General features: G+C 38.3%; 1 protein-coding gene across 1 annotated transcript in view; it reads left to right on the top strand.

Moving 5' to 3' along the window:
* The window catches only part of LOC136707417 (macrophage mannose receptor 1-like), a 32020-nt gene extending 11914 nt beyond the window's left edge, over positions 1 to 20106 (top strand). The window contains exons 20-30 of the mRNA XM_066681474.1: positions 70 to 212; positions 2167 to 2269; positions 3626 to 3768; positions 4180 to 4285; positions 4575 to 4807; positions 5017 to 5182; positions 6522 to 6680; positions 12281 to 12397; positions 12624 to 12833; positions 18892 to 18924; positions 19005 to 20106. Of these exons, the coding sequence (XP_066537571.1) occupies positions 70 to 212; positions 2167 to 2269; positions 3626 to 3768; positions 4180 to 4285; positions 4575 to 4807; positions 5017 to 5182; positions 6522 to 6680; positions 12281 to 12397; positions 12624 to 12833; positions 18892 to 18924; positions 19005 to 19207 (1616 nt within the window). The 3' untranslated portion in view covers positions 19208 to 20106. The remainder of the gene's footprint in view (positions 1 to 69; positions 213 to 2166; positions 2270 to 3625; positions 3769 to 4179; positions 4286 to 4574; positions 4808 to 5016; positions 5183 to 6521; positions 6681 to 12280; positions 12398 to 12623; positions 12834 to 18891; positions 18925 to 19004) is intronic.
* The last annotated feature ends 4999 nt before the right edge of the window (positions 20107 to 25105 follow it).

Here is a 25105-nt window from a genome sequence, read left to right as displayed (position 1 = left end):
CTAGTTTTTAAGGAATATTAAGATGTGTGGGGAAAAATTAGTCAAAATACACATCACTGTCTTCTCCAGGGCTTTGGGAAAGTTTGAACTGTGGGGATTATGAGAAGTTTATGTGTGAAAGGAGTGGTTCTGTCCCGGTCAACTCCACTGCTGCCCCCACCGAGCCGCCCCGAGGAGACTGTGCTCCAGGCTGGTTCAAATTTCAAAACAAGGTAAAAGTGCAAGAGTGTGTGACTGTGATACTACCTGCTACACCACTTATAATATATATAAATATAAATTATTTATAAATGATTTTTGACCTTGTATTCAAAATATGAAAAACACAAATTTACAAAACAGTTTATATTTATTAACTACTGAATTTCATTTTAGAGCACTGACTGCTGCAGAAGATCAATAAAGTGTAAAATTCAATATTTTACTACAAATAGTGCCCTCTCTCTTGAAATGGACGGTTCTCATTGTCAACTTTGCGGGTTTTTTTTTTTTTTTTTTTTTTTTTTTTGCTGCATCCGTCACCAGATATCATTCTGTGAATTACTTTGCTGGCCCAGAGAAATGCCTTTTTTTACGTTTAGCTTAGTTCAGTGGTTCTCAAACTGTGGTACGTGAAGCAACAAGAGGTGGTATGCCAAATTACTTCGAACTATTTACTACTTAATTAAGAAATTCATTAATAACTGAAAATATAAAGGTTTTATGTGAAAATTACATAATGTTTCACAGTTTTCATAATCATACCTCAATTAAATTAATTTGTGTTGTAGAAAAATACAGCATACACCATAGTTGATTACAGGTCTGTACAGAAGGGGACATGATCCCCAGTTTTTTTGAGAAATCTGTGTAAAGAAAACCCAGTTTCAGCTGCTTAATGGATGTAAGCAAAGGCCAGAGACAGACATGAGCAATTCGGAATTTATTATAAATAGGGCAAAGCAAAAACGAGAAAAATGAGCTGAGACCAAGCCTGAGAAATACTCCAAGCCCAGAAGGACTAAATCCTGAAGCCAGAATAAAAGAAAACTAAGTGAGAATGTACATGTGAAGACAAAATAGAAGAAACACTCAGCTGAAGGAAAACGTGCCAGTTCTTTGCATCAGAATCTCCCCCAAGCTGTTTTTACCTGTAGCATATTATTTTTTATCTCTTATTTTGCCATAAAATTAACATGTAAATAGTGTGACAGATGAGAGAATGGAGACTTAGATATAGCCATACTGCATCCTATATTCAGCCCTCGTAATGAGGTATTGCGGAAAGGAGCAAAAAAATGTGTGGTATATGAGTACCACACTCCAGCACTTGGAACACAGGTAAACGTTTCTGAAAAACAAAAAAAAAACGTCACAACATGCACATGAACACAAATGCACAACATAATCGCCCCAATGCAACCCAAAATCAAAAAGTCTCAAAGAGAGAGAAAAACAAAGAAACTTGGAAAATCATAGAAAATATGGAGCAGCACATCTTGCTGGGATCTCCCTAATGAGTCTCAGCTCCTTCCAGTGCTAGTGTAGTGTCTTGTCTGATAAAAGTATTTATGGTATTTCACTGTTACAGAAACTGTTTTCAACCTTTTTAGAATTTACAGTCATTTACTGTCATTTACAGTTTTTCACTGTACAATTTACAGACATATTTTACAGTGCAGATGATGAATGATAGCTACAACATCATCTGTGGAGTGGTTTGGATGATATGTGAACTTGTGAAATTAGCTACTTCAACAGTAAATATTTTCAGTGTTTGTTACCCTAGCAAGTAACATATAAAACATTAGTTTTATACTAGCTTTTAAGTAAGTATTTAATTTCCCTCTTTTTATTCTTAACGGAAATGGCTTCGACCTTTTCTTATCCATTTTTGTTGTTGATATGTTATTCAAATCAAGCATAAATATTACACCCTCATCCAACTCTGTCAACTAAGCATCAAGACTAAGCTACATGAAGCAGAGCTATACAGCCATAGAAAAGTCAGTAAGGTCACTCCACACACACTTGGGTCTGGGCAGTGTTCTGTTGGTGCTGTGATGTTAATTTGTGCACTCAGTTTTCTTAAAACAGTTTGGTTTCGTGTTGTACAATTTGTATGTATGTACGAATTGTACGAATGTACAATTCATGTAACATATCATTTATATGTTTTTTTTATAGTGTTACAAAATAAACCTGGAGGCGAAAACCTGGTATGATGCCAGAAAATTCTGTAGGGCTGTTGGAGGAAATCTGGCATCAATAACTCACAAACTTCAGCAAGGTCAGTGATTTCTGTTAAAAAACCACCATGTCATATCCTATCCACTTTATTTTGAAACATGGAAGTAACTTGGCGCTCTTATTTGTTTTTCTGTACGAGACGTGTTAGTAGCAGTGACAAAGTTTTAAAAATCCCACACAGACAGAAATCCTGGGAGTTTTAAACAACCACTTCTGAGTTATCACAAAGTGGGAGGAGGACACGAAGAAGTAGGCAGCCATAACACACAATGACTGGTTTAACTCTTAAATGTGGTGTTTTGGAAGGAGCAGGTGACCATTGCCCAGCTCCATCGCACAGAGGCTCATTAGACTTTCCACAAGTGTTCCTTCTGATTAATATAAGTATAATTAAACATATAAAGCAATATATAAATACATATAAATACAAATAATATAAAAACTCTGATATACATTTTTAACATTTATATCTGTTATTTATTATAAGAAATCAGTGTTAATGTGCATTATAAAATTTACAATTATATATAATCAATATAAAGTTGTTTCTAAATATTCTAAAATTATAAATGGTAAATAATTTCTACAACCACTTATTCAGTTCAGGGTTGCAAAGGGAACCCTGATTTACTGGCCTCCAATCCACTTACCAACGTTTTTTTGTTTTTTTTTGTTTTTGTTTTTTTTTGCGTGTTTTTTTTTTTTTTTTTTTTTTTTTTTGGAATGTGGGAGGAAACTGGAGCAACCGGAGGAAATCCATGGTCAGAAAACATTAAACTCCTCAAAGAAGTGGGGCAGAACCCTGGAGCTGTGTGACATAGTTTTGCCACAGTGCCACCACATTATATATGTATTTATATAAAATTATTTTTGAATTAATGTAATCAATAATATCACCAACACATTACATGATACAACTCTCGTGTAAACATTAATATACATACAGAATAGTTCGGCCACATTTGCATTTTCTTTGAATCCAGAACGAAAAGTTGAAGAGCTTTTTCACTATTGGAGACAGATGGAGATTGAAGAAAATGTCACTTTTGTACCAGTGATTAACCAGTTATTATACATACAGCAGTTAAATAACTACTGTTAAAATGTTTGTCCAGCAGGAGAGACAAAACAATGTGAGGCTTGTGTCAGTAGTCTCATACACAGGAAAAAGCAAAACTAAAGTGAAATAATACGTTTACTGAAGCTTGTATATTAACTCACTCAGATTCAGACAGAAGAGTAGAGAAATGCATTAGCATCTGAATAACTTTTCCTTTACCCAAAATATGACGTCAAAGAGAGGCCAAAGTCAAAGAAACACTTGTAAACAAGTGCAGTGTGGCAAATATTACATTGAGTTTCTTAACTGCTTTTATTCTCTTCCTTCTTAATTTAGCATTTCTGACTTTGAAGATGTTAGAGGACAACGCCCAAGATTTATGGATTGGCTTCAGTAATTTGGGGGGTGAATCATATAAATGGACGGATGGCAGTTCGGTTATATTCACAAACACTTTAGAATCAATATACGACATGTCGGTATGTCACCCACTTTGATCATTTAGAACATTTTCTACATAAACACTAAAAGGAACACTAGGTAAGTTTTGGTGTTTTTTCTCCTTGGTCCTGTGCAGTTGCTTAGTGTAATTTATTTTTATAGCTCTGTACTACCCATCTCCAAAAGTTACATAGTTTAGTTTCTGTAGTGCTGAGACTGGAGTAGCAAGTAGAAGAAGCTCTGTTCTCCCTATTACAGGTCAGTGAAACAATATAATAGGGTTAAAGCTGTAATTATAAGGTAAAGATACTACCTAGTGTTTCTTTAACGTGTTAAGAATATATTATGACTGCATTGCACCTTACCTTTCACCATTATTGTAAGTGATTATTTTCTCTTAAATTGAATATTTGAATCTTGAATTAAGATCTGGTGTTTATGTTTAAAAGACGACAGAGTGTTATGCTGTGGGAGGTCAGCAAAGATCAGAGCAAGGAATATGGGTGAAAAAAGACTGCAATGATACAAGTGGCTTTATATGCAGTCGACCTCTAGGTAAGATCAAAAAAGCAATTTAGTTACTATGGCACACTCTTAAATTAACAGTAACTCTACACTGTTAATCAAACATCTGGACACATTTCTTATAAAAAGGTTTTCCTTGTTTTTATAATGAGTAAAATCATCAAAACTTTAAACACATGGAGATTTATAGAGTAAAAAATAGGTCTATATTTTAGATCATTTTTGAAAGTCAGCTTCATTTGCTTTAACCTCTTTTGTATTTTTGCATGCCTTTATAATATTTAACATTTTCTTATACATTTGTCTCCTCCATTTTCAGATCCAGATGTAACCATCCCAGACTCCACAGAGCAGCCCAAAACCTTCATCAAAATTGGAAATGCTTCTTACCTGATCATTCAAACAAACCTGACCTGGGGAGAAGCGAAACAACACTGTGAGTCTCAGGAGGCAAAATTGGCCAGCATTCGAGACATCTATACTCAATACTACACTCAGCTGCAGGCAAATAAACTTGGACAACCCCTGTGGATTGGCCTTAACAGTCAGGAGGTAGGACTGATGAGCATTAAACCTGTGACTTTTCCCAATGTTGCAAAATTACAGTAGTTTGTTAGTAACTATTTTTTTTTTTGTCAGTGCTGGTCAACTCATATGACTGTACTCTCCCATACACCTGCAAATTCAGCTAAATCTTTCAGACTATGGCATTAGGCACACCTAGTGCAACCTTGGTTATTGTAAGTATTATTTTTTAATAGACAGATGGATATTTCCGGTGGATTGATAACTGGCAGTTAAATATGGCGAAATGGGATTACGAAGAACCAAAGAAGGACCAGCCCTGTGTTTATGTGGATGGAGAAGGAAGTTGGAAAACTGCCAAATGCAATGAAACCTACTACAGTCTGTGTAAGAAATCAACAGGTGAGTTAGGTTTAGCAGCAGTGAATAAAGTTAAAATCATTTATACACACTTAAATAACTGACCAGTCTAAAATTCTGTTTTGAGCCCTGAAGGTAATTTCAGTTATGATTTAGTCATAGAACCCTATTTCCAAAAATGCTGAGAGATGTATCAAAATGCAGCAATATGCAAATAATTTAAACCTTAGAATTAATTTTATGGTAGTACAAGGACAGAATTTTAAATGTTAAAACTGAGAAAGTTTAATAGTTTTTTAAAAACATTTGCCCATTTTGAATTTGATGTCAGCAACACGTACCAAAATAAGTTGGCATTGGTGCAGGTTTACCACTGTGTTTCATAACCTCCTCTTTTAAAACACTCTGTTTGTGAACCAAGGAGATCAGCCACTGTGGTTTTCAAAGTGAAGTATTTGCAGATTTTTTTTTTTGTTTCAGCTGCTCAACAATTTGGGGTCTCCATTATAGTGTGTGATTCGGTGTATGACAGATCTGGATTAATTTAGCTCCTACACTTCCTTGAATAAGAAGCCCTGCTGTTTTTGTAATCCATGCAGAATGTGTATTGGTCTTGTGTTACTGACATACAAAAGGCCTTCCCAGAAAAAGTCATTGTCTGGATTGCAACATGTCAAGAATTGTGTTCACAGACAGTGTTTTTAGGAAGTGTTTCTTAGCCCATGCAATGATTTCCACTACAGAAACATTTCTGTTTTTAATCCATTGATGTCTGAGGGCCCGAAGACTACAGTAAGCCAATTCTGCTTTTGGGCCTCATCCCTTGAATATTAGAGAATTCTCTTGATTCTCTGAAACTTTTAATAATATGTGCCATGAAAGATGTAATCCCCAAGTTCTATACTGTTTTAAGTTAAGAAGCATTATACTTTCCATGGTTTCACTCTTTGCCAATGCAATTTTTCACAGAGTGAAAAATCCCCATCTTTATTCTGAAAGACTCTGCTTCTCTGAGATGCTCTTTTCAAGACCAGTCACATCACTATCTTATTTCAAATTAACTTAATTGTTGTTTTATTTTATGTATTTATTGTTTGGTCTCATTACACAACTTTACCAGTATTTGTTCCCTATTCCAACATTTTTGGTAATGTTTTTCAGGCATCAAATACAAAATGGGCAAATGGTTTTCAGAAACAATTCAACAGTTTTAACATTTGGAATGTTGCCTGTGTTCTGTTTTCAATTAAATTTTTGCTCAGTGTCCCAGCTTTTCTGCTCCAGGGGTGAGGATGCATTTCTTCTAATCTTTAACAGTTGTATGATGCTCTTAAAATAAAAACCCTGCTGTGAACTTTTTGAGTAAATGTTATCTTTGCAGAAGTTGCTCCAACTCTACCAGCTCAGTATCCAGGAGTGTGCCCTGAGCTAACTGACGAGGAGCCACTGATGACATGGGTGCCTTTCAGAGGGCACTGTTATGCTTTTGTATTAGATTCAGAATCATGGATCTCAGCTTCTAAAATCTGTGGTAGAAGAGGTGAGAAAAACATCATAATGAGAATAGAAACAATGCCATAAAGTCATTTGGCATGCCTTTATTTGTATGTTCACTCATTCAGATCAGCTTGTACAGGTTTGTGTTTCATTTGGCTATGTGCAAACTTGTCAGTTTTGTTGAACTACTCCCTGAATCACAATCATACAGCAAGCCTTGCAATCTGTATCATACTTGTAAACTCTGAATTGTAGGTGTTTTACACTTGGTGAATGTAAAAGTAGTAAGACGGGTTTGAACTGTATAATAATCTTGAGGCCCAAAGAAGTGCGTGAATCTGGCAGCTCTGGCCATTTCCTGTTCATGATTGCTTGATGCACTTCACAATAAAAGACTTTTATGTATTGATCACGCATTCCTAGCTGCACACACATCTATAGGTCGTACTGTTATAAGAGCTTCAGTAACACTACTCTGCAACTCTGCAAGTAAGTAAAGTTAATGTGAATGAATTATTTACAAGAATCGTGTACAGTATGAACCTGCCTTTGTATTTTCACATTCACAGAGTGTTGCACACCTACAATTGAGAGTTTACTACATATTCCAAAGCTCACTGTCTGGGAGCAGTACAACACAATTGCCAAAATTTTGCAGGTAGCAAACTGAAACTCAAGCTTGTAGAAGCTGATCTGGAAAATAAAGACAACATACAAACTGAAATAACTAACACTAATAATTTACAAACATATAATATATATATTTTTTATTTATGTATAATGCATAAATGTTACATTCCAAAGATGAAATACGCCTTCACATCATAATTTACTAACACAATAAATTGTGGCTTAAATCTAAATCTGTAATTCATATACCATGGCTGGCAAAAGTATTCATGAACTTTTTCACATTTTGTCACAACCACAAACTTAAATGTATTTTATTGAGTAAATGTATTTTATTTTAAGTGATAGACCAACACAAAGTAGCAAATAATTGTGAAGTGGAACAAAAATGACACATGGTTTTCAAAAGTATAATCAAATAAAAATCTGAAAATTTGACATGCAGAAGTATTCAGCCCCCTTTACTCTGATTCCCCTAAATAACATCAAGTGCAATCCACTGCCTTCAGAAGTCACTTAATTAGTTAATAGAGTCCAGCTGTGTGTAATTTAAGTGGTTTGTTAGAGAACACCAGTGAACAAACAGCATTATTACCAAGGAACTCACCAGACAGGTCAGAAATAAAGTTGTGGAGAAGTTTAAAGCAGGGTTAGGTTATTAAAATATATCCCAAGCTTTGAGCATCCCAAGGAGCACTGTTCAATCCATCATTTTCAATCCACTTCACAATTATGTGCTACTTTGTGTCTGTCTATCACATAAATTATATTTAAGTTTGCTGGAGAGGAAAGTCAGTAAAAGGATGAAGAATTGAAAGAAATGTAAATGAAGAAATAGGAGCATAAAAGGAGCATTGTTTATTATTATCCTTTTTTTTAACCCATCGATTCAGCTTTGATTCATTAAGTGCTCTCACCCCTCATTTAATGTGACTTTATAATCTTCAAATCTGAAATGGTACTATAGGTTATTAAGAAATAGATTACTCACATAGAATAATAAAAGTATGCAAGGCAGTGTGCAGTAAGTATATTATGAGCCAAACCAGGCCTTGCTACCCTCAGCGGTTCTCAGTTCCGTACTGGTTCAACAGAAACTGAATTTGGTACTTTTTGGTGCTATATTTCAGTGTTATGTGCCATTTTTCTATTAGAACCAGTGGCAAGGGCACAGTAAAGAGGGGTGATAGTGGAAATGAGCAGGGTAGTGAAAACAGATCAAGAAAATCAATATGATAGGGTTGAGAGAAATTTCACATTTTATTTTTTCCTTGCTAAAGCATTTATTTATCCATTAAAGTTTTATTGTTTTTGCTGTTTATTATTGTATATTTGTTTCTCCATGAAAAATACGGTAAATGTCATTTCGTATTTAACGCAAGGAACCCATCTACACTTCTTTGCCATTGTTTATTGTTCTGAATCTTTTTTTTTTTTTGCAGATGGTCAAATATGAAATAATGTTGACAAACGATTAAGAAAAGAACAATGTAGCCATTACAAACCATATCGAACCCCTAGCCCTAACCATCCCATCACATTCAGATCCCTCCTTTCTGCCCAGGCTGCTTCATAGTGTCAGAATTTAATCATAAATATGTACATGATATTAAACAGGGTGTTGCTTATGACTTGCAAATTTACACATCAAATTCCTCTTAAAATTGTGAGATTTTTAATGCAATCCATAATAGGATTCCAGGTCTTAGCATGGAACACGGACTGGAATTTGTCTAGTCAGTTGTTTAGGGACAAAAAGCTAGTGATTTGCTTGAAAATTATTTTCTCAATGATTTTGCAGATGAGCGGTAAATTAGAAATGGGCCTGTAGTTATTTATCTGAGATGAGTCTAAATTTTTCTTTTTTAGAAGAGACTTCACAACAGCAGTTTTTAATGAGCTAGGAAAACCTCTTTATGAGTGAGATGTTTATAATCTGGAGTTTGTCTGGTGCTAGAAAGTGACTGAGTATCTGGTGCTAGAGTGACTGGATCTTAGTGTAAATGGATGCAGTATAAATTTATAGAGTATAGTTTGGGGCATATACAACAAATTCAGCAAAATAAAGTTGAAATCAAAGCCAAATTTAACTAATTTGAAAAACAGGTTAAACCCGAAGAAGATCAAGAGACAATTAGAATTAGGGAGAATTATAAGGGGAAGAAAAGAATGTTAAGTAAACCTCTTGTGTTGAAGAATGAAAGTCTCCCCTTTATGAAACCTGTTTTTTTCCGGAGCAACTAAGTCTGGCATTATGTGTTTGAGATGGGAGGCTAAAACTTTGGCTAAAAATGTTAAGTTATAGTTTACAATGGTTGCGTCAAACAGGCTTAGAGGAAGTCTGCCCTCGTTGAAGGAGTCATTGTATAACCTGGTCAGAATTGGGACAAGCTGGGCAGACAGGCTTTGTAGAATTCAACTGTAAAACCATCAGGCCTAGGAGACTTACTCAGGGCCGACATTGGAGATTAATACTTAGGGGGGCTAAGCTTTAACCCGGGTGTCTAGAGGTAATTGCCTCATAGCTGCAAATTTCTTTGACAAGGTACAGATTAAGAAAAGCTATAATGTTACATACAGTAGCAGGTCCCACATACGCTCAAAAACTGAGAATATAGACTGGTACAATCAATGTACATTTCTTCTATAGTTGCAGTTCCCTTTAATAACCTAGATGTCTGAATGTGACCTTTGACAGCAGAAAGAGTTTCTCAATAATTTTTTTTTGACATGATATATTACAAATAATTTTATTAAATAGTTTTTTTATTATTTTTATACAGAGCCAATTAAAACTAATTAGCTGCTGCCTTTACGAAAAAAAAAATTCTACAGTGGAACCTCTACTTACAAACGCCTATACTAACAAACTTTCCAAGATACGAACCGGGCATTTGAATATTTTTTGCCTCCACCAACGAACCATGACTCCAGAAACAAACCCAAGCCTCCGCCGAGCCGGCGGCAGGAAATGGCCACTGACCCCAATAGGCGAGTCTCCCAGCGCGCCCAGACTTGAGTCATTGACCCATTTTCTCTCGTTCTCTCAACCCTCTAGATAGAAGATTAGCAAATTGTAGTTTTAGCAATTTAGCAATAGTGTAAATAGCAGAAATCAAAATTTGTGCTACGTTAAGCCGTATCTATGCTTTGTCTCCCCACATTCACCTGCCTACACACATTCGTTCATTCAAACACTCACACCTACTGACACTTCTGAGTCGCCAATCAACCTACCAACGTGTGTTTTTGCAGCGTGGGAGGAAACCGGGGCACACGGAGGAAACCCACACAGACACAGAGAGAACACACCACACTCCTCACAAACAGTCACCCGGAGGAAACCCATGCGTGCACAGAGAGAACACACCACACTCCTCACACTACAGTCACCTGGAGGAAACCCACGCGTACACAGAGAGAACACAGCACACTCCGCACAAACAGTCATCTGGAGCGGGAATCAAACCCACGACCTCCAGGTCCCTAGAGCGGTGTGACTGTGACAGGGTCACGTTGCAAAGAGCTGGTGCTCACAGCACTCAAATCAGCCGCTGCTTATATTTAGCAGTGTTTGTAAGAGGCGCAGCAATTAGGCCACTTACAGGAAAATAAGTCCAAATACATAAAAAATTACATGGACGTCAAACTAGACACAATTGGACTAATGGATCATCGCTGGTCACTTTGCCTTGACCCAGTGAAACCAATGGCTCTTGTGTGAAAACAAAAGAATGGAGACAGACATATCTCATAAAAACGAGATGCTTATCTCAAAATAATGACATACTGAGGAGATTTTTTTTAATTGTGTGTGGCAGCAATACATTTCTGTAAAAAAGATTTTCCATTTTACTGCAGGTTGAAAAAAATTGCTGCTTCTCAATGTAAGCGTAGCATTGTTCATTTTTATTTATTTATTTTATTTTATTTTTTATTTATTTATTTGTTGTTTTTTGCTGCAGCCATCACCAAATGTCTTTTTGTGAATTACTTTGCAGGCCTAGAAAAATGAATGGTGTTTAAATTTAGCTTAGTTCATTAACACAGTGGTGAAAAATCCTATAGATTAATGTACTTCTGCGAAAGAAAAACTGCCAAGTGTCAGCAGCCCACTAATGATGTATTATAAAAGTGATGGTGCGGACTTTGGACACCCCTTTCTACTGGGTCTAAAGTTATATCACCACTGTGGTGGAAAAATCATGACAGAAAATAAGACAGCTCTTTGAGTCTCTGAGTCGGCGTCAAGTGAGACAGCATTTATTAATTAACGTGAGACAGGGACGTGCGCACAACGCTGTTTTTCACCTCTCTGCTGACCATTTTTGATCAGCGTCTTTTTATACATGGAAACCCCTTTGAAGTACACCATCTGTTCGCTCTTTTACATTTCAGTCATCTTTCGCTTTATCCTGTTCCCAAAACTCAGAGTTTCCCACCATTTGTTTTCCCCTATATCCTGTATTTCTAACACCTTTCCAGACGTGGCCTGTGCCTCCCCCTCTACCTCCTTGGTCTGGAGACAAAGGGAGGTGTCAATATGTTATTTGAAACACACACACACACACATAAGTATGCGGTCTCACACAGAGAATTAGGAATAAAACTATTTCAGTTTACACAAGCATGCGTGGCCATTGCTGATTAAATATCTCTATTAATTAAGAATCATTTATATAAACAAATTTCCATCACACCACCTGGAGATTTAATCTTAGAAATCAGCTTAGTTGTCCTTAAGCACGACACAGGATGCATTCAGAGTTGCCTCATGCTCGTCTAAGAGAATGGAATTCTCGTCTACTCCATTCCCCATCTAACCAGAATAAACCTTCCATTATTTCTTCTGGGAAAAAATGGATTCATATTATGCACAATTTATATTATTCAGCATTTTAGAGAACAAAAACTGTATAAAAAAGAAGTGACAGTATAGGAGTCTTGTGTTTTGTATAAAGGAAGAATAATCCTTGTATAGCTTATTTATTTGTTTGTGTGTTTATTTTCCAGGAGCCAGCCTTGTAAGCATTCAAGACACAAAAGAGTCATCATTCATAGAGTATTACATAAGTTTTCTTGGGAATAATGATGGCAATTTCTGGATAGGCCTTTACAAAACCTATGGGGGTAAATAAAACCTATTTCTAGTTTGAAATTTACTCATGGATCCCAAAATTGTTTCTCTCTGCAGGGTTTGGTCATTTTTGAAGTATTTAATTCAGCTACTTCTAATTTCTAAATTCTAAAATGTATATATTTTTTTTCCTTATGACAGAATCTTGATTAAAACACTTTTACACTGCAGTGTTTTTAAATAAATTAACGAGCTGAGTTTCCTCTTTGAATCATACAGGACACTGGCTGTGGACGGACAACAGTGTGGTGGATTACACTAACTGGGACCAGTCTGAAGACAGTCAAGATGATGAAGATTATGATGATGGCTCTTATTTTTCATATTATCGTGATAATGACTGTGCGTCTATTCATTCCATTACTAAAAAATGGGGGAAACGCCACTGCAGATACAGTTCAGCACAATTCATCTGCAAAATCACCAAAGGTAATTTTTCCTTTATTAGGTTCCTGTACAATTATATTTAAAGAACTGGAAGTAATAAACATGAGTAGTGTAGCAAAGTATAGGATAAAGTTCAGGTATTGCTTGATTCCTCTAACAAAAATGAGATATACTGGAATTATTACACAGTTCTGAGGACCCTCACTATTCATTATTACTATTAGTACACAGTGGTTCTTAAACTTCTTGCAGAATCTGTGTTGAAGTGGAAATTGGAGAAGTCTCACACTTGATTACAATATCTTGTTTCAATAAGCCTCTTTCTGACTGATTGTAAACTCTCATTTGCCAGAACATTACAACCCTAGGACCTGTGGGACAGAGACACTACCTGTTGCACCACCGTGCTGGCCACGTTAAAAATATTATTTACAAATACCTGTTAAATATATTCAATGTTTGTTTTCTAAAGACATATTAATCGTATCACACTGAATCCGAAACTGAAGCACTGCAAGCTGCGTCAGATTTTAAATTAGTTCCTGATCCATTTTCAGCTTTTTACGGATGCATTAAAATCTGACCAATCAGAGCACCATTGTCGTGTTTGCAGATCTGTCACAATGAGCAGGAAATGGTGACTGAACAGCTTGTCTTGTTCGTAGCAGCTTTTCGTAACACAAAACTTGACTACTAAAATGTGATGGTTAAAAAAAATCCCTTTTAATTAGAGGAGCAATAAGAAGAAGCAGAGCCTCAAACTTCTCCAGTGACCTTCGGAAACTGCTGAACTCCCTGTGTTGGTAGATTCAATCCACCTACCAACGTGTGCTATGGGACCGTGGGAGGAAACCGGAGCACCCGGCGGAAACCCAAGCAGATACAGGGAGACCACACCAAACTCCTCACAGACTGATCCCTGGAGCTGTGGGACAGCAACACTACCTGCATGCTGCCCTTAAACATCTTTAATATTTTCATATTTTTTTACTGGTAAAAGGAAATGAGCGAAAAGAATATGCTCTGAGTTTACTTTTTCTTGTACAGCCTTCGTCACAGTTGGCTGCCAAAATGGTGGCGAAAACTACTTGTCCGTGATACATCATCCTTCATTGACCAATGAATCAATATCCTTTTCCTCTCACTGCGTCTTCACGTGATTTCAGATTTGAGACAAACAACATGTTGGACTTGGTGTGGGGGACCCACTACATTAAAAATGGCATATGTATATATATGAAGTTATGTAATAACATAATTTTGGGAGTAGGACCACGCCCAAACTCCTCCTCTCAGCCCTATATATACCCTGCAAATTCACGTCATTTCCGCGTAAGACAAACTCACTTAATTTAGTTCAGGAGACTAATTGACTGCTTCACTACGTCAGCTCGGTCCTCCGCGCTGGGTCATTCCTACTGATCCCCGTATTTGGAGCCGTGTTCAGCCATTATCAAACCCACCGAGCCTCCTGTTATGGGACTGCCCTGTATCTGAAGTTACGTACGGCCGTTGTCGCGCCTGCAAACGCTTCGACTGTTCTATGCTCTACAGATTTACCCGCTCTGAATCGGTGCTCTGCTCTCCTGCTTCTCCTCCCACTGCAACCCCTTACCTTCATCTCTGGCTACGCTGCTACGGGACTGCCTCATGTTTGGGGAAGGCGAAACTACCATCGGTATGGCTGCTGCTCCACAGCTATGAGCTCTTCAGTGCCTTGAGACTCCCATTTCCTCCTCTCCAGCAGAACAGCCTCGGCGTTCCAGTAACGTGCTCTGAAACAATGGCGTTCCCTTTGCTCATTCAGCTAAAGAGAGAAACCCGTCTGCTGGTGTATGGAGCCCCTGCGTAGCAATGCGATGATGTCACAACCTCCTCTCTCTCCCCCGACTCAGCGCCCCTGCTGGAGCATTCTTCTTCTTCCTGTTGCCCTTCCTGGTTGGGTCTAAGCTGGAGACCCATGATTTTGATAATATAATTACCTGAGCTGCATTGGATAATGGCTTGGAATCTGTCAATATTCATGCGCATCACCAGGGCAATAGTTCACCTACACTGCTTGCCAAGATGGTCCTATTTGAAATGTTAGAAAAGAAAGCAGGCAAAATGTTTAAGCCTTCATTCTGAATCGGCTCCTCATTCCCTCTGAATACGGCCTTTATTGACAGCATAGACACAGCCCTCCGTGCTCGTTTTGTTTGTTCTTAGCCTCTCTACGCATCATCTCACCCCTCCCTTCATCATCCCATCCCTCCCTTTATCATCCCACCCCCTCCCTTTATCTTCCTCTACATTTCTCTATGCATCATCCCACCTCTCCCATTCTCTTCCTTTACCTCTGTCTCTACGCATCATCCCAACCCTCCCTTCATCATCCCACCTCTTCCCCTGTTGCAGCTGCATGCATCAGACCATCTAGCTTGCACCCCTCTATAGGTGCTGCGGCGGACCTGTCTCCTTTCCAGTGCTCTGGGCACTCGACGCGGTCTACTGCACGTAGGTCTACTCTACGCATCATCCCACCCCTCCCTTCATCATCCCACCTCTTCCCCTGTTGCAGCCACAGCTGCATGCTTCAGACCTCCTAGCCCGCACCACTCTATAGGTGCTGCGGCGGGCCTGTCTCCTGTCCAGCGCTCTGGGCACTCGACGCCGTCTACTCTACACATCATCCCACCCCTCCCTTCATCATCCCACCTCTTCCCCCGTTGCAGCCGCAGCTGAATGCCTCAGACCTTCTAGCCTGCACCCCTCTATAGGTGCTGTTGCGGGCCTGTCTCCTGTCCAGTGCTCTGGGCACTCAACGCAGTTTCTTCATTCCACCCTCTACCCCACAACAGCTGCTGCTCTATGCATCATACTTTCCAGCTCGCACCCCCTCTACTGGTTGCTGTTGCAGGCCTGCCTCCTCCCTGGCCCTCTGGGCACTCTATGCTGTCTCCTTGCTGCAGAGCTTCCTCATCCTAGATTCGCTGTCATCCTATCGTCTCATTCTCCCACCCTCTACATCAGCAGCTTGTGTACTTCATGGACACTCATCCCAACCCCTTCAAATTGTGGCCGTGCCATACCTTGACTCTAACTTTACAGTTTTCACTTTTCTATTCAGGTGCTGCTGCGGACCCTCATCCTGACTCCTCTGCTGCTGTGCTCTTCCCACCCTCCGGCTTCCAGATTGTATTCTTTTCAGATGTCGCTGTGGACTATCGTACCGTACCCTCCTCTGTGCTGCCTTGCTGCTCACACTGAAAGCACGTTTTCAGGTGCTTCAGTGGACCTTCACACCCCACTTATTGCTGCTGCACTACTCCCCGTCTCTGACTTTTCAACTTATCGTCTTCTCAGGTGCTGTTACAGGCCATGTCCTAATCCTCTCTCCTTTTAGGCTGTCCCACACCCTGCCTCTTCCTTTACAGCGCACCCTCTATACTAATGTGGAACTTCATCCTAATCCCCTTCCCCTTGCGGTTTCATTGCATCCTGCCTCTTCCTTTACAGCCCTCTTCTCTCATGCCATGGTCCTTCGTCCCAAGCCCATAGCTTTCCGGCCACATCGCCTGCCTCCAACTTCACAGCTTGCACTCTCTCCTCAGAAACTGCCATGGACGCTCATCCCTATGCCTTCCCCTCACAGACAAATAGCGCCCTGTGCCCACTGTACGACTTGCTCTCTCCTGCTGGATCTTACTTTCTGTCTCTCTCGCTTGTAGCTAAGCTTCTCCTAGCGACTGCACCTCACCCTGCCTCTTATGATACTGTTCGCACTGATTGTTCCAGCAGCTGCGGGCTTTCAACCTGACCTCTCCTCTTCGCAAGCATGCTGCTCAGAGCCCCTAAGTTCCAGCTTCTGCTCTCTTCTCAGGCATCGCCTTGGACCAGCCCCTCTACCCCTCACTAAGGCACTTGACACCACCTCATATTCAATTCACCCTTTCACATGCAGCCTTGTTGCTCTTGGCTTCTAACTTTCCAGCTCATTCCACTGAGGACCTTCATCTTTCATCTCTCTGCTAGAAACTGCACCTCACCCTGCCTTCTATGGTATGGTTCGCAGTGATTCCTCCAGGTGCTGTGGGCCTTCAACCTGTCCTCTTATCTTCACAACCATGATTCTCCTAGCCCCTAAGTTCCAGTTATGCTCTCTCCTCAGGTGTTACCTTGGACCAGCACTCAGGCACTTGATGCCACCTCAAATTCAATTCACCTTCTTACATGCTGTCTCTTCCCTGGCACCTGTTTTTCATCACCATCTAGGCATTTTCGCTATCTTTGAGTCAACTTATTACCTTGCCCCCTTGCTTGAGCTCCTCAGCACCTTTAGATTTTGTCTCTTTCAGAGTTTTCTCCCGTGTGACACACTGCCTTCTCTCTATCTCACCATTCCTGCGGCGCTGACCCTTTTTGGGCTTCTCATCTGGCCTCATCTGTCATCCTTCTAGATCACCCTTCTGTTCTCAATTCCCTCTATGCAATTGGAAAGGCACCACCAGGGCACACCTGCCAATGAAGGACATCTCACTTTATTAATGCTGCTCCTCTGTAGTACTTGATTTCAAGGCTGGTACCAATCCATTATCCACCCATTGTTGCCAGCCTCAGACCCCTCACCATTACCCAACCACCATCAATTTAACTGGACTTAGCAGCACTCTGTCCAATGCATCCAGTTTTGCATTGGCATTGGCCCCAGATTAATGTCACTATTACTGTTACACTGTAGCTTAATGACATTTAGCTGGTAATACTTTAAAATTCTATTAGTAGTTGAACAATTTGATTTCTGCAGACACGACGATCTTGGCCATCTTAAAACCAACTCTGACCCTGTCGCATTTCACAATCATTTCCCCTTTACCGCTGCGGCATTTGAATACTCAAATTACCAATCACGCTAGAATTTCTGTCATCATAATCAATAAAGGACGTTCAACTTACTCAACCTAATGCTATTTCTCTACCATCTCACATGACACTCAGTCATGCACAAGTTTATTAAAAGTAGATCATTCATAGACTCTCTAACCCCTTTCATTTACCTACACACAATCAGGACACCAATCAAACCCTTGACCAGAGTACCTGAACCTGTCCATTCTGTAGCACTTAATGACCAGCATTCCTGTAAATTTATGGGGGTCCGGCTTCATACGCATTCACCCAGGCAAGCCAACCTGAACTCCTCAAAGATTTCTGAGTTCACCTCCCTCTACGAGCGTCCATACTAGCAAATTGAAGTTATGTAATAATATATATAATAATAAGAATATGTGTAATAACACATAATGCTAGAATTTCATTGCTTTAGCCAAAAGGTTTAATTCGTCAGTGCTGTCCAATGAAAAACGTGTCCATTTTTGTGGATTTAGTTTACTTCATCATTTAAAAACAGCAACTGTCCTTCACACAGTGTGAAACTTTCATGGCAAATGGACAAATAAAAAATGCTCCAAAATTTATATATCTTTAAATTCCATCCATCCATCCATTATCTGTAACCGCTTATCCAATTTTAGGGTCGCGGGGGGTCCAGAGCCTACCTGGAATCATCGGGCGCAAGGCGGGAATACACCCTGGAGGGGACGCCAGTCCTTCACAGGGCAACACAGACACACACACATTCACTCACACACACACGGACACTTTCGAGTCGCCAATCCACCTGCAACGTGTGTTTTTGGACTGTGTGAGGAAACCGGAGCACCCGGAGGAAACCCACGCGGACACAGGGAGAACACACCAACTCCTCACAGACAGTCACCCAGAGCTGGAATCGAACCCACAACCTCCAGGCCCCTGGAGCTGTGTGACTGCGACACTACCTGCTGCGCCACCGTGCCGCCCTATCTTTAAATTGATATCCATTAAATTTTTTTCCCCTCTACTGTAAAGTTGCTATATTGGAAACACATTCTTCATTGGACCGTGACAATATGTGTGAGTTTCTTTTACGTAATCTCCAAACAGTATACATTATACTTTTTAAAAGTTTAAAAACAAAATTCTGACATTTTAAATAATTGCATTTATAAATCATCACACAAATACAGCCAAGTTAAACAAACTAAACCGAGCATTATTCTGCCTTCTCTTTTCACTACAGTTATAAACACGGCCACTACAGTGAAACCCACAGGTAATATTCCAACACACACTGTTCTTATAGTTCTGTATTTGACTGAAGTATAAATAATGTGTTCTCTGATTTTCCTGCAGATGTTCCTAAAATTTCCAACACTGCTGCAGTGTCAGTGGTGGTGGTGATTGTTGTCCTGTTAGTGCTGGCTGGACTGGCTTACATCTACAAGAGAAATTCAAAAGGCCTTGTTCTTCCCTCACATGTGAACCCACTGTATTATGCTACAGGATTCCAATGGTCAAAGGAGAAAGATACCAAGTCCTTGGTAAATAATGACTAATAGACCCCTCCTATTGTAATTTTTGTATATGTACATTTTGATTCTTTGATTTGTATTAATGTTTTTGTGATCAGGAGTATTGTTGATTTAGATTATACTTTCAAGGTGCTTATAATACCAGATTTATATATTAAATACACAAATATAACTACCATTTCATCAGTGCTTATTATAATAAAGTTTGCACAATCAATATCTGTAAAAAAAAATTCTGTAAAAAATACTATTTTTGAAACGTAGACTCAGTTGTGTTGCAACGTTGTGGTTAATGGCTGTTGCTGTAGTGGGTAACGTGGAGAAACTGCTGAGATAGGAGGCTTGTGGCTTTGGCTCAATACTGGATATTGAGCAAATTCCATTACTGTATGTTGCCTTTGAATTCAGCTGAGATCATCTCTTTAAAAACGCACTGATCAAATAAAAACAAATCTCGAAAGAAATAGAAAAAAGCCCACCATATTTTGTCTATTGATGTATCGCAATCCAGGCAACACAAACTCTGAACGTTTGTTACATTATAAATCAAAATATGTTGGCCTCTTTTTTTTTTTACTCCACTGTTAACAACATTCAGAATTAATCCCATTTCATAAAGGTTAGTATTGTTAGAAAACAATTAGCTGTCAAATAGGAAGCTTAATTAAATTTTATGTTAAAGAAAAGTTAGAAGTGGGTGACAAGTCTAGATTTGCTGGACCGCTATTAGCCATACAGCCATTGTCAAAGAGGTGTTTCTGGCATTTCAAAAACATGAAAGCCCAAAATACATACCCTTGTCATGGGAAGGTCTGGAGAAGCTTTGGTGCTTCGTTTCAATGTCTTTGTTTATGTGTGCTGTTTATTCTGTGATATTTTCTGATTCAGAAAATATGGAGGGCAGGACTATTATATGCAAAAATTAAAAAAGGAGAATTTTATTTAAAATAAATTTCATTTTATTTAAAAATAAATACTAAATGATCTACCACCAGAGAACATAGAAGACCAAGAACATTTTGTTGATTTTAAGAATTACAATAATTTATTCAGTGTAACAGGTTAAAGCATGTGAAGTTTCAGGAGGTTGTGTGCAACTATATGATAAACACACTAACTAACTAAAATGTCTCCCCACCACTTCTCTTTACAATATTTCAGGCAAATACACACACACACACACACACACACACACATGAATTAAGATAAATTCAGCAGTTCTCCTCTCTCTGTGAGATATAATACTGTGTAAATGTTTCTAAGCTCAGATCGGTTCTGCTGAGCTTGTGAACTCACCAACGCTGAGCCGAGGCTCTGCCCAACACGCATGGTGTCACGTCAAACACAGCCTCAAAAACACCCACAAGCAGGCCGTGTTCATGTCTTATTTCCTACTATTCAGCGACTATTTGAGCTGAAGAACCTACTGCTCTTTGATTCCATCTGGGAACAAATTTTTTATTTGGGAACAAATTTTCCACTTTATATCAATAGAAATACACCAAACTAAGTTCACAAACTGGAATGTGAAATATGGCTGAACTAACAACAGATGGTGTAGAAGCAGCACCTTAAGTTCTCTCTGTGAATTATGGCTTAACTAACAGTTCTTACTAGTGCATGCATCAGTCAGTCAGTTACTCAGTAAGGGAAAATGCCTCTTCTAGGCCGACCCGGTAGGCGGTCCGGTAATAATATAGGACTTTCAACACTTCTGATGAAGGCCTCTGATACTTTAAATTTACAATTACAGGAACATTACCCTTTGCTGCAGACTGGTGCACAGCTGCTTTAAGGGCACTGCTAGTAGCCTGGAAATTAAGCACTTCTTTTGAGTTCTGGTGAAGCATCAGACTCTTTCAAGGGCCCATTTTGTATATTAAACCACTACAATATATAATTGTTCCAAGGATGACATTCAATAGGGGCATAAATTCTCTCTGAAGTGATAGAGCATAATCCAAAACAGTTGGGATGATTTAAAGTGGTGTGTATTATCATTCATTTATCATCCAATATCAGTATGTGCCCTGCTTAATGCTTATGTAGCTGAACTCAACCAAATCCTCACAGAATTGTGTAAGCATCTAGTCTCAAGTCTCCCTTCCATTTCTGGCTCCACAATAGTACCTTTTATTTCCATTTACAGCATTTAGCAGATGCTTTTATCCAGAGAGATTCACTTGATGCTTAGTGTTCTGTTCTATTTCAATAGAATTTATTTGAGAAGTCGTCCACATACTGCCATAGAGTATTCATGAACTTTATTTCATGTTCATGTTGCTGTGTTTTATCTCTGTCATAGTGTTGGTCTTCAGAAATTCTGCTGCTACAGCATTACTGGTTTGGTCATACACACACACACACACACACACACACACACACACACACACACACACTAAAATACAAAGCCCACATTAAGCAAGAAATCAGTTAAAGGAAATGAAAGCACTCAACATCCTTCTCTGGGTAGCTGTGAAACACTTTGTGAGAATATGCATCCCAAGCCTCCAACTAAACTGCACAAACATGCTGTAAAAGTGAGTGGGACTTTGTTCACCTTGAAATGAACAATATGACATGATACTTAGGAAGATATGGAACTGTGTCATGCTCAAAAGCAGAGTAAATAAAAGAACTGCAGAAGTGTGTCAAAGCTCCAGTCATTAAATCTTCATAAATCTGCTGAGGAAAGATCTTAAAAGAGGGATTTATATTTAAAAAGGGACATTGTTGCAATGTGCTAAATACAGCCCTTTATGGAGCATTTTCATAAATGTATTAAACATTATCTTAATAAGTTACAAGTTAGTTCCATGACATGCTTTGACTGTTCACATACCCATAACTTGGCTTGTTCTTGCACTTTGTGGTAACTGTGCAGAAAAAAGCAAAATGGACATGGTCCTGGTAACACATGGCCTCTATTGTAAAGCTAAAGTAATGACTATAAGGAGAGAGTTGGGACAAATGTTTGGTCCTAAACCCTAGGTCCTATTTGAAGTGTACACTATCATGTCATTGAAGTGTACACAATATCCAAAAGTCATAGGGAAATCCACATGACTGCCATCATACTAGTGCCCCAAACAGTTATTAACACTGATGGAAGACCAGGCTCTTGTTTTATGAAAAGGAAAAGCCTGTAACCCCTAACTTAAAAGCCAATAAAGCATTTATTTAAGTTAATTAAATACTTAATCAATACATAGGGAGGGTTGCAACGGGAGCAGCTGACAGAAGAAGAATATTTAAATAATTCATCAATTAATTGACTGATTGATTTTATTAAATTAAAACTGTTAAATCACTGGTAAAAACCGTCATTTTTGCCCCCAATTTTTTTTTTTATTCTTTTAGCTAATTTGCATTTGCATGTCTCCGTGACAACAGGAGGCTTGTATGCGGCAGTGCCAATTAGCTGACAGGGTCTTTAATAAATAGCAGGGCTTTCCTCATAAACAGAGCCCATGTTTTCATTGCCATTTTTCCAGGAATCTGTTGCATGTGCTGACTTACAATTAGGCAACACTGAGCACTTTCGTTTATTTCCTTTTACTGGTGAAATTGCATAATTCTGTTGTGTAAAATACTGTTTCACAACTTTAAAGTTAACAATGGGGTTAGAATCCTTTGCGACATTCTGCTTCATCCATAGGGCTGTAAAAACACAATATTCAACATGATCAAAAAAAAAAAAAACTTTGTTTACTTTAGCATTGTGTTGAACCTTGGGTTGTGGCATGACACTTTTTTTAACATGAAGTTTGGTTGAAATATCTTTCTGGCTTAAGATTATGTGAAGGTCTACTTATAAACATTATTATGTGTCTTCATCATCAAAGCCAAAATGTGTAATATATAGTGTTTTAATATATATAAATAAAGGATGCTTTGCAAAGCACATGTTTTTTTATTATAGCCAGATAAAACATTGTGGTTAGGACTGTATGACTGCAGCACTTCAGGCAAAATGTGAACAAGTCCTGCACACAGCTGTGGACCAAGGGGCTTAAAGTAGGGATACACCAGTCAAACTTTTTCAAATTTGATATGATACATAAACATTGGGTATCAGCCGATACCTGATAGCGTTGTTGACTTAAACATTACTAACACTGTAAAACAAAATATAACATTAACACAAATGTACAGAATTGCTATGTATTTGTAAATAAATATAAACAATTATGCAGGACCTTGGCACAACATTCAAATTCAAACAGCAGTCAAACATTTTACATTGTATTTAATATAGTAATCAATGTTATTTTTAGGGTAAACAGTAAAATCTTTGTGTGAGAGTATGTATCTGAGCGAGCGAGTGTGCAGAAGGAACGTTTCTGAAATGTATCCCTTGCTTTGAACGTTGTCATGTGACTTGGCGAGCCACCATATTTGGACGTTATTGCAGGGTGTCTGAAACAGAAGGAAGTACCTCGATGCCTTTTAAATGTTATTCTTAATGGTTTTTTTAAACAGAAGACTACCTCAACAGGGATATTGTCAGTTGTAAATAAACACACTTTGCAGGTTCTCCTTAAGTCTCCTTAAAGTCTACCTTAATTTTGTTTAGAAAGTAGGGTGATCAGCCCTTGTGTTAAACATTCTTTTTCTATACTTTTTGTAAACACTTCCAGTAGGAATGGCGTCAATTCTTTATGAAAGAGTTTATAAAACATCTACCAGACCATCTACACCTGGTGATTTATTGGTTTTAACACTGTTTATTGCATCAATAACTGTCAGTATGAATAGGTTTATCACAAAATTCCATTTCATTTTCATTTATAGGCTTTAACCCTAAGGGAAATTAGAAAATCACCAGCTATTTCTGGGCAGTAATTAGAACTATATAGATTATTGTAAAATTGACTGCAGTGCTTAGAAATTGACTTGTTTTTATTACAGTGGCCTTCTGTAATAATAACATTAATTTTTAACTTATTAACACAGTTATTATTAAAATTACTTTTTTCTAAATTAAATAAATAATAACAATCTTTTCCTTGATCTGATAACCATCCTTCTAAACATCTTTTCCTTGATCCGATAAATGCACATTCTGCTTTATTTTGAATAAGAACAGCAAGTTTAATTTTGCAAATCGGCCAATTACAATTTCTCCTCTGATTTAGTATCAGAGTTCATCCGAAATAAATTAGTTATTCTAGTTATTACTTTGTGCTTTTCAATTAGTTTGACATTAGCTATGATACTTCCAAATTTCCTTAAGTATTTCCCTGTTTCAACTGAAACATTGCCAGTTTAACCCATATTTATTTTTTCATTTCTATCTTTGTATAAAAAATCTGATATTTTTTAATGCTTATTTTAACCTCTTCACAAGTTAGTAATGAACTGTTGAGCTTCCAATATAATAAACGGGAGGTGTAAGAATTTCCAGAGGGTATCTTAATGTTGATAGATATAACTCTATGATCTGTCAGTGGAGTAGGGCTTGAGACAGTGATAGTTTTTAAAATGTTATTATCAATTTGCTTTATTAGCACACGGGGCAACTGTGAGAATGGACCAGCTCAAGGTCTGAGACCTGAAGCCTGAGGTTGTTATTTGGTAAAGCTGGGCTGGAAAATAATGTAAGCATTGTTAATGATATAACAAATAATGTCTGTACAGCAATCTAAAAAAGCATGTGCTTTGGAAATAATAATGAAGGGGTGTCATGTATTTGGGAGTGTAGGGAGACGTCAGGTTTTAGTCAAGAGATTTTCAAAAGCTGTGAGGATGTGAAAAACAGAAACATAGTTATATATAGAGAAATAAAATGAGTATGGGAAAGAGTAAAATGGCCTTGAATATAGATAAGCACCTTTTCTAAGAAGCACACAAACTTTATTTTGAACCTAATAGTGTTTAGTAAACAATGTCTGAAGAGTTATCTGGAAGCAGAACTCTTTA

Source organism: Hoplias malabaricus, chromosome 9 (assembly GCF_029633855.1).
Source record: "Hoplias malabaricus isolate fHopMal1 chromosome 9, fHopMal1.hap1, whole genome shotgun sequence".
Lineage (NCBI taxonomy): Eukaryota > Metazoa > Chordata > Actinopteri > Characiformes > Erythrinidae > Hoplias > Hoplias malabaricus.
The sequence above is the reverse complement of the archived record's forward strand: the minus strand, read 5'-3'. Positions and strand labels throughout refer to the sequence as shown.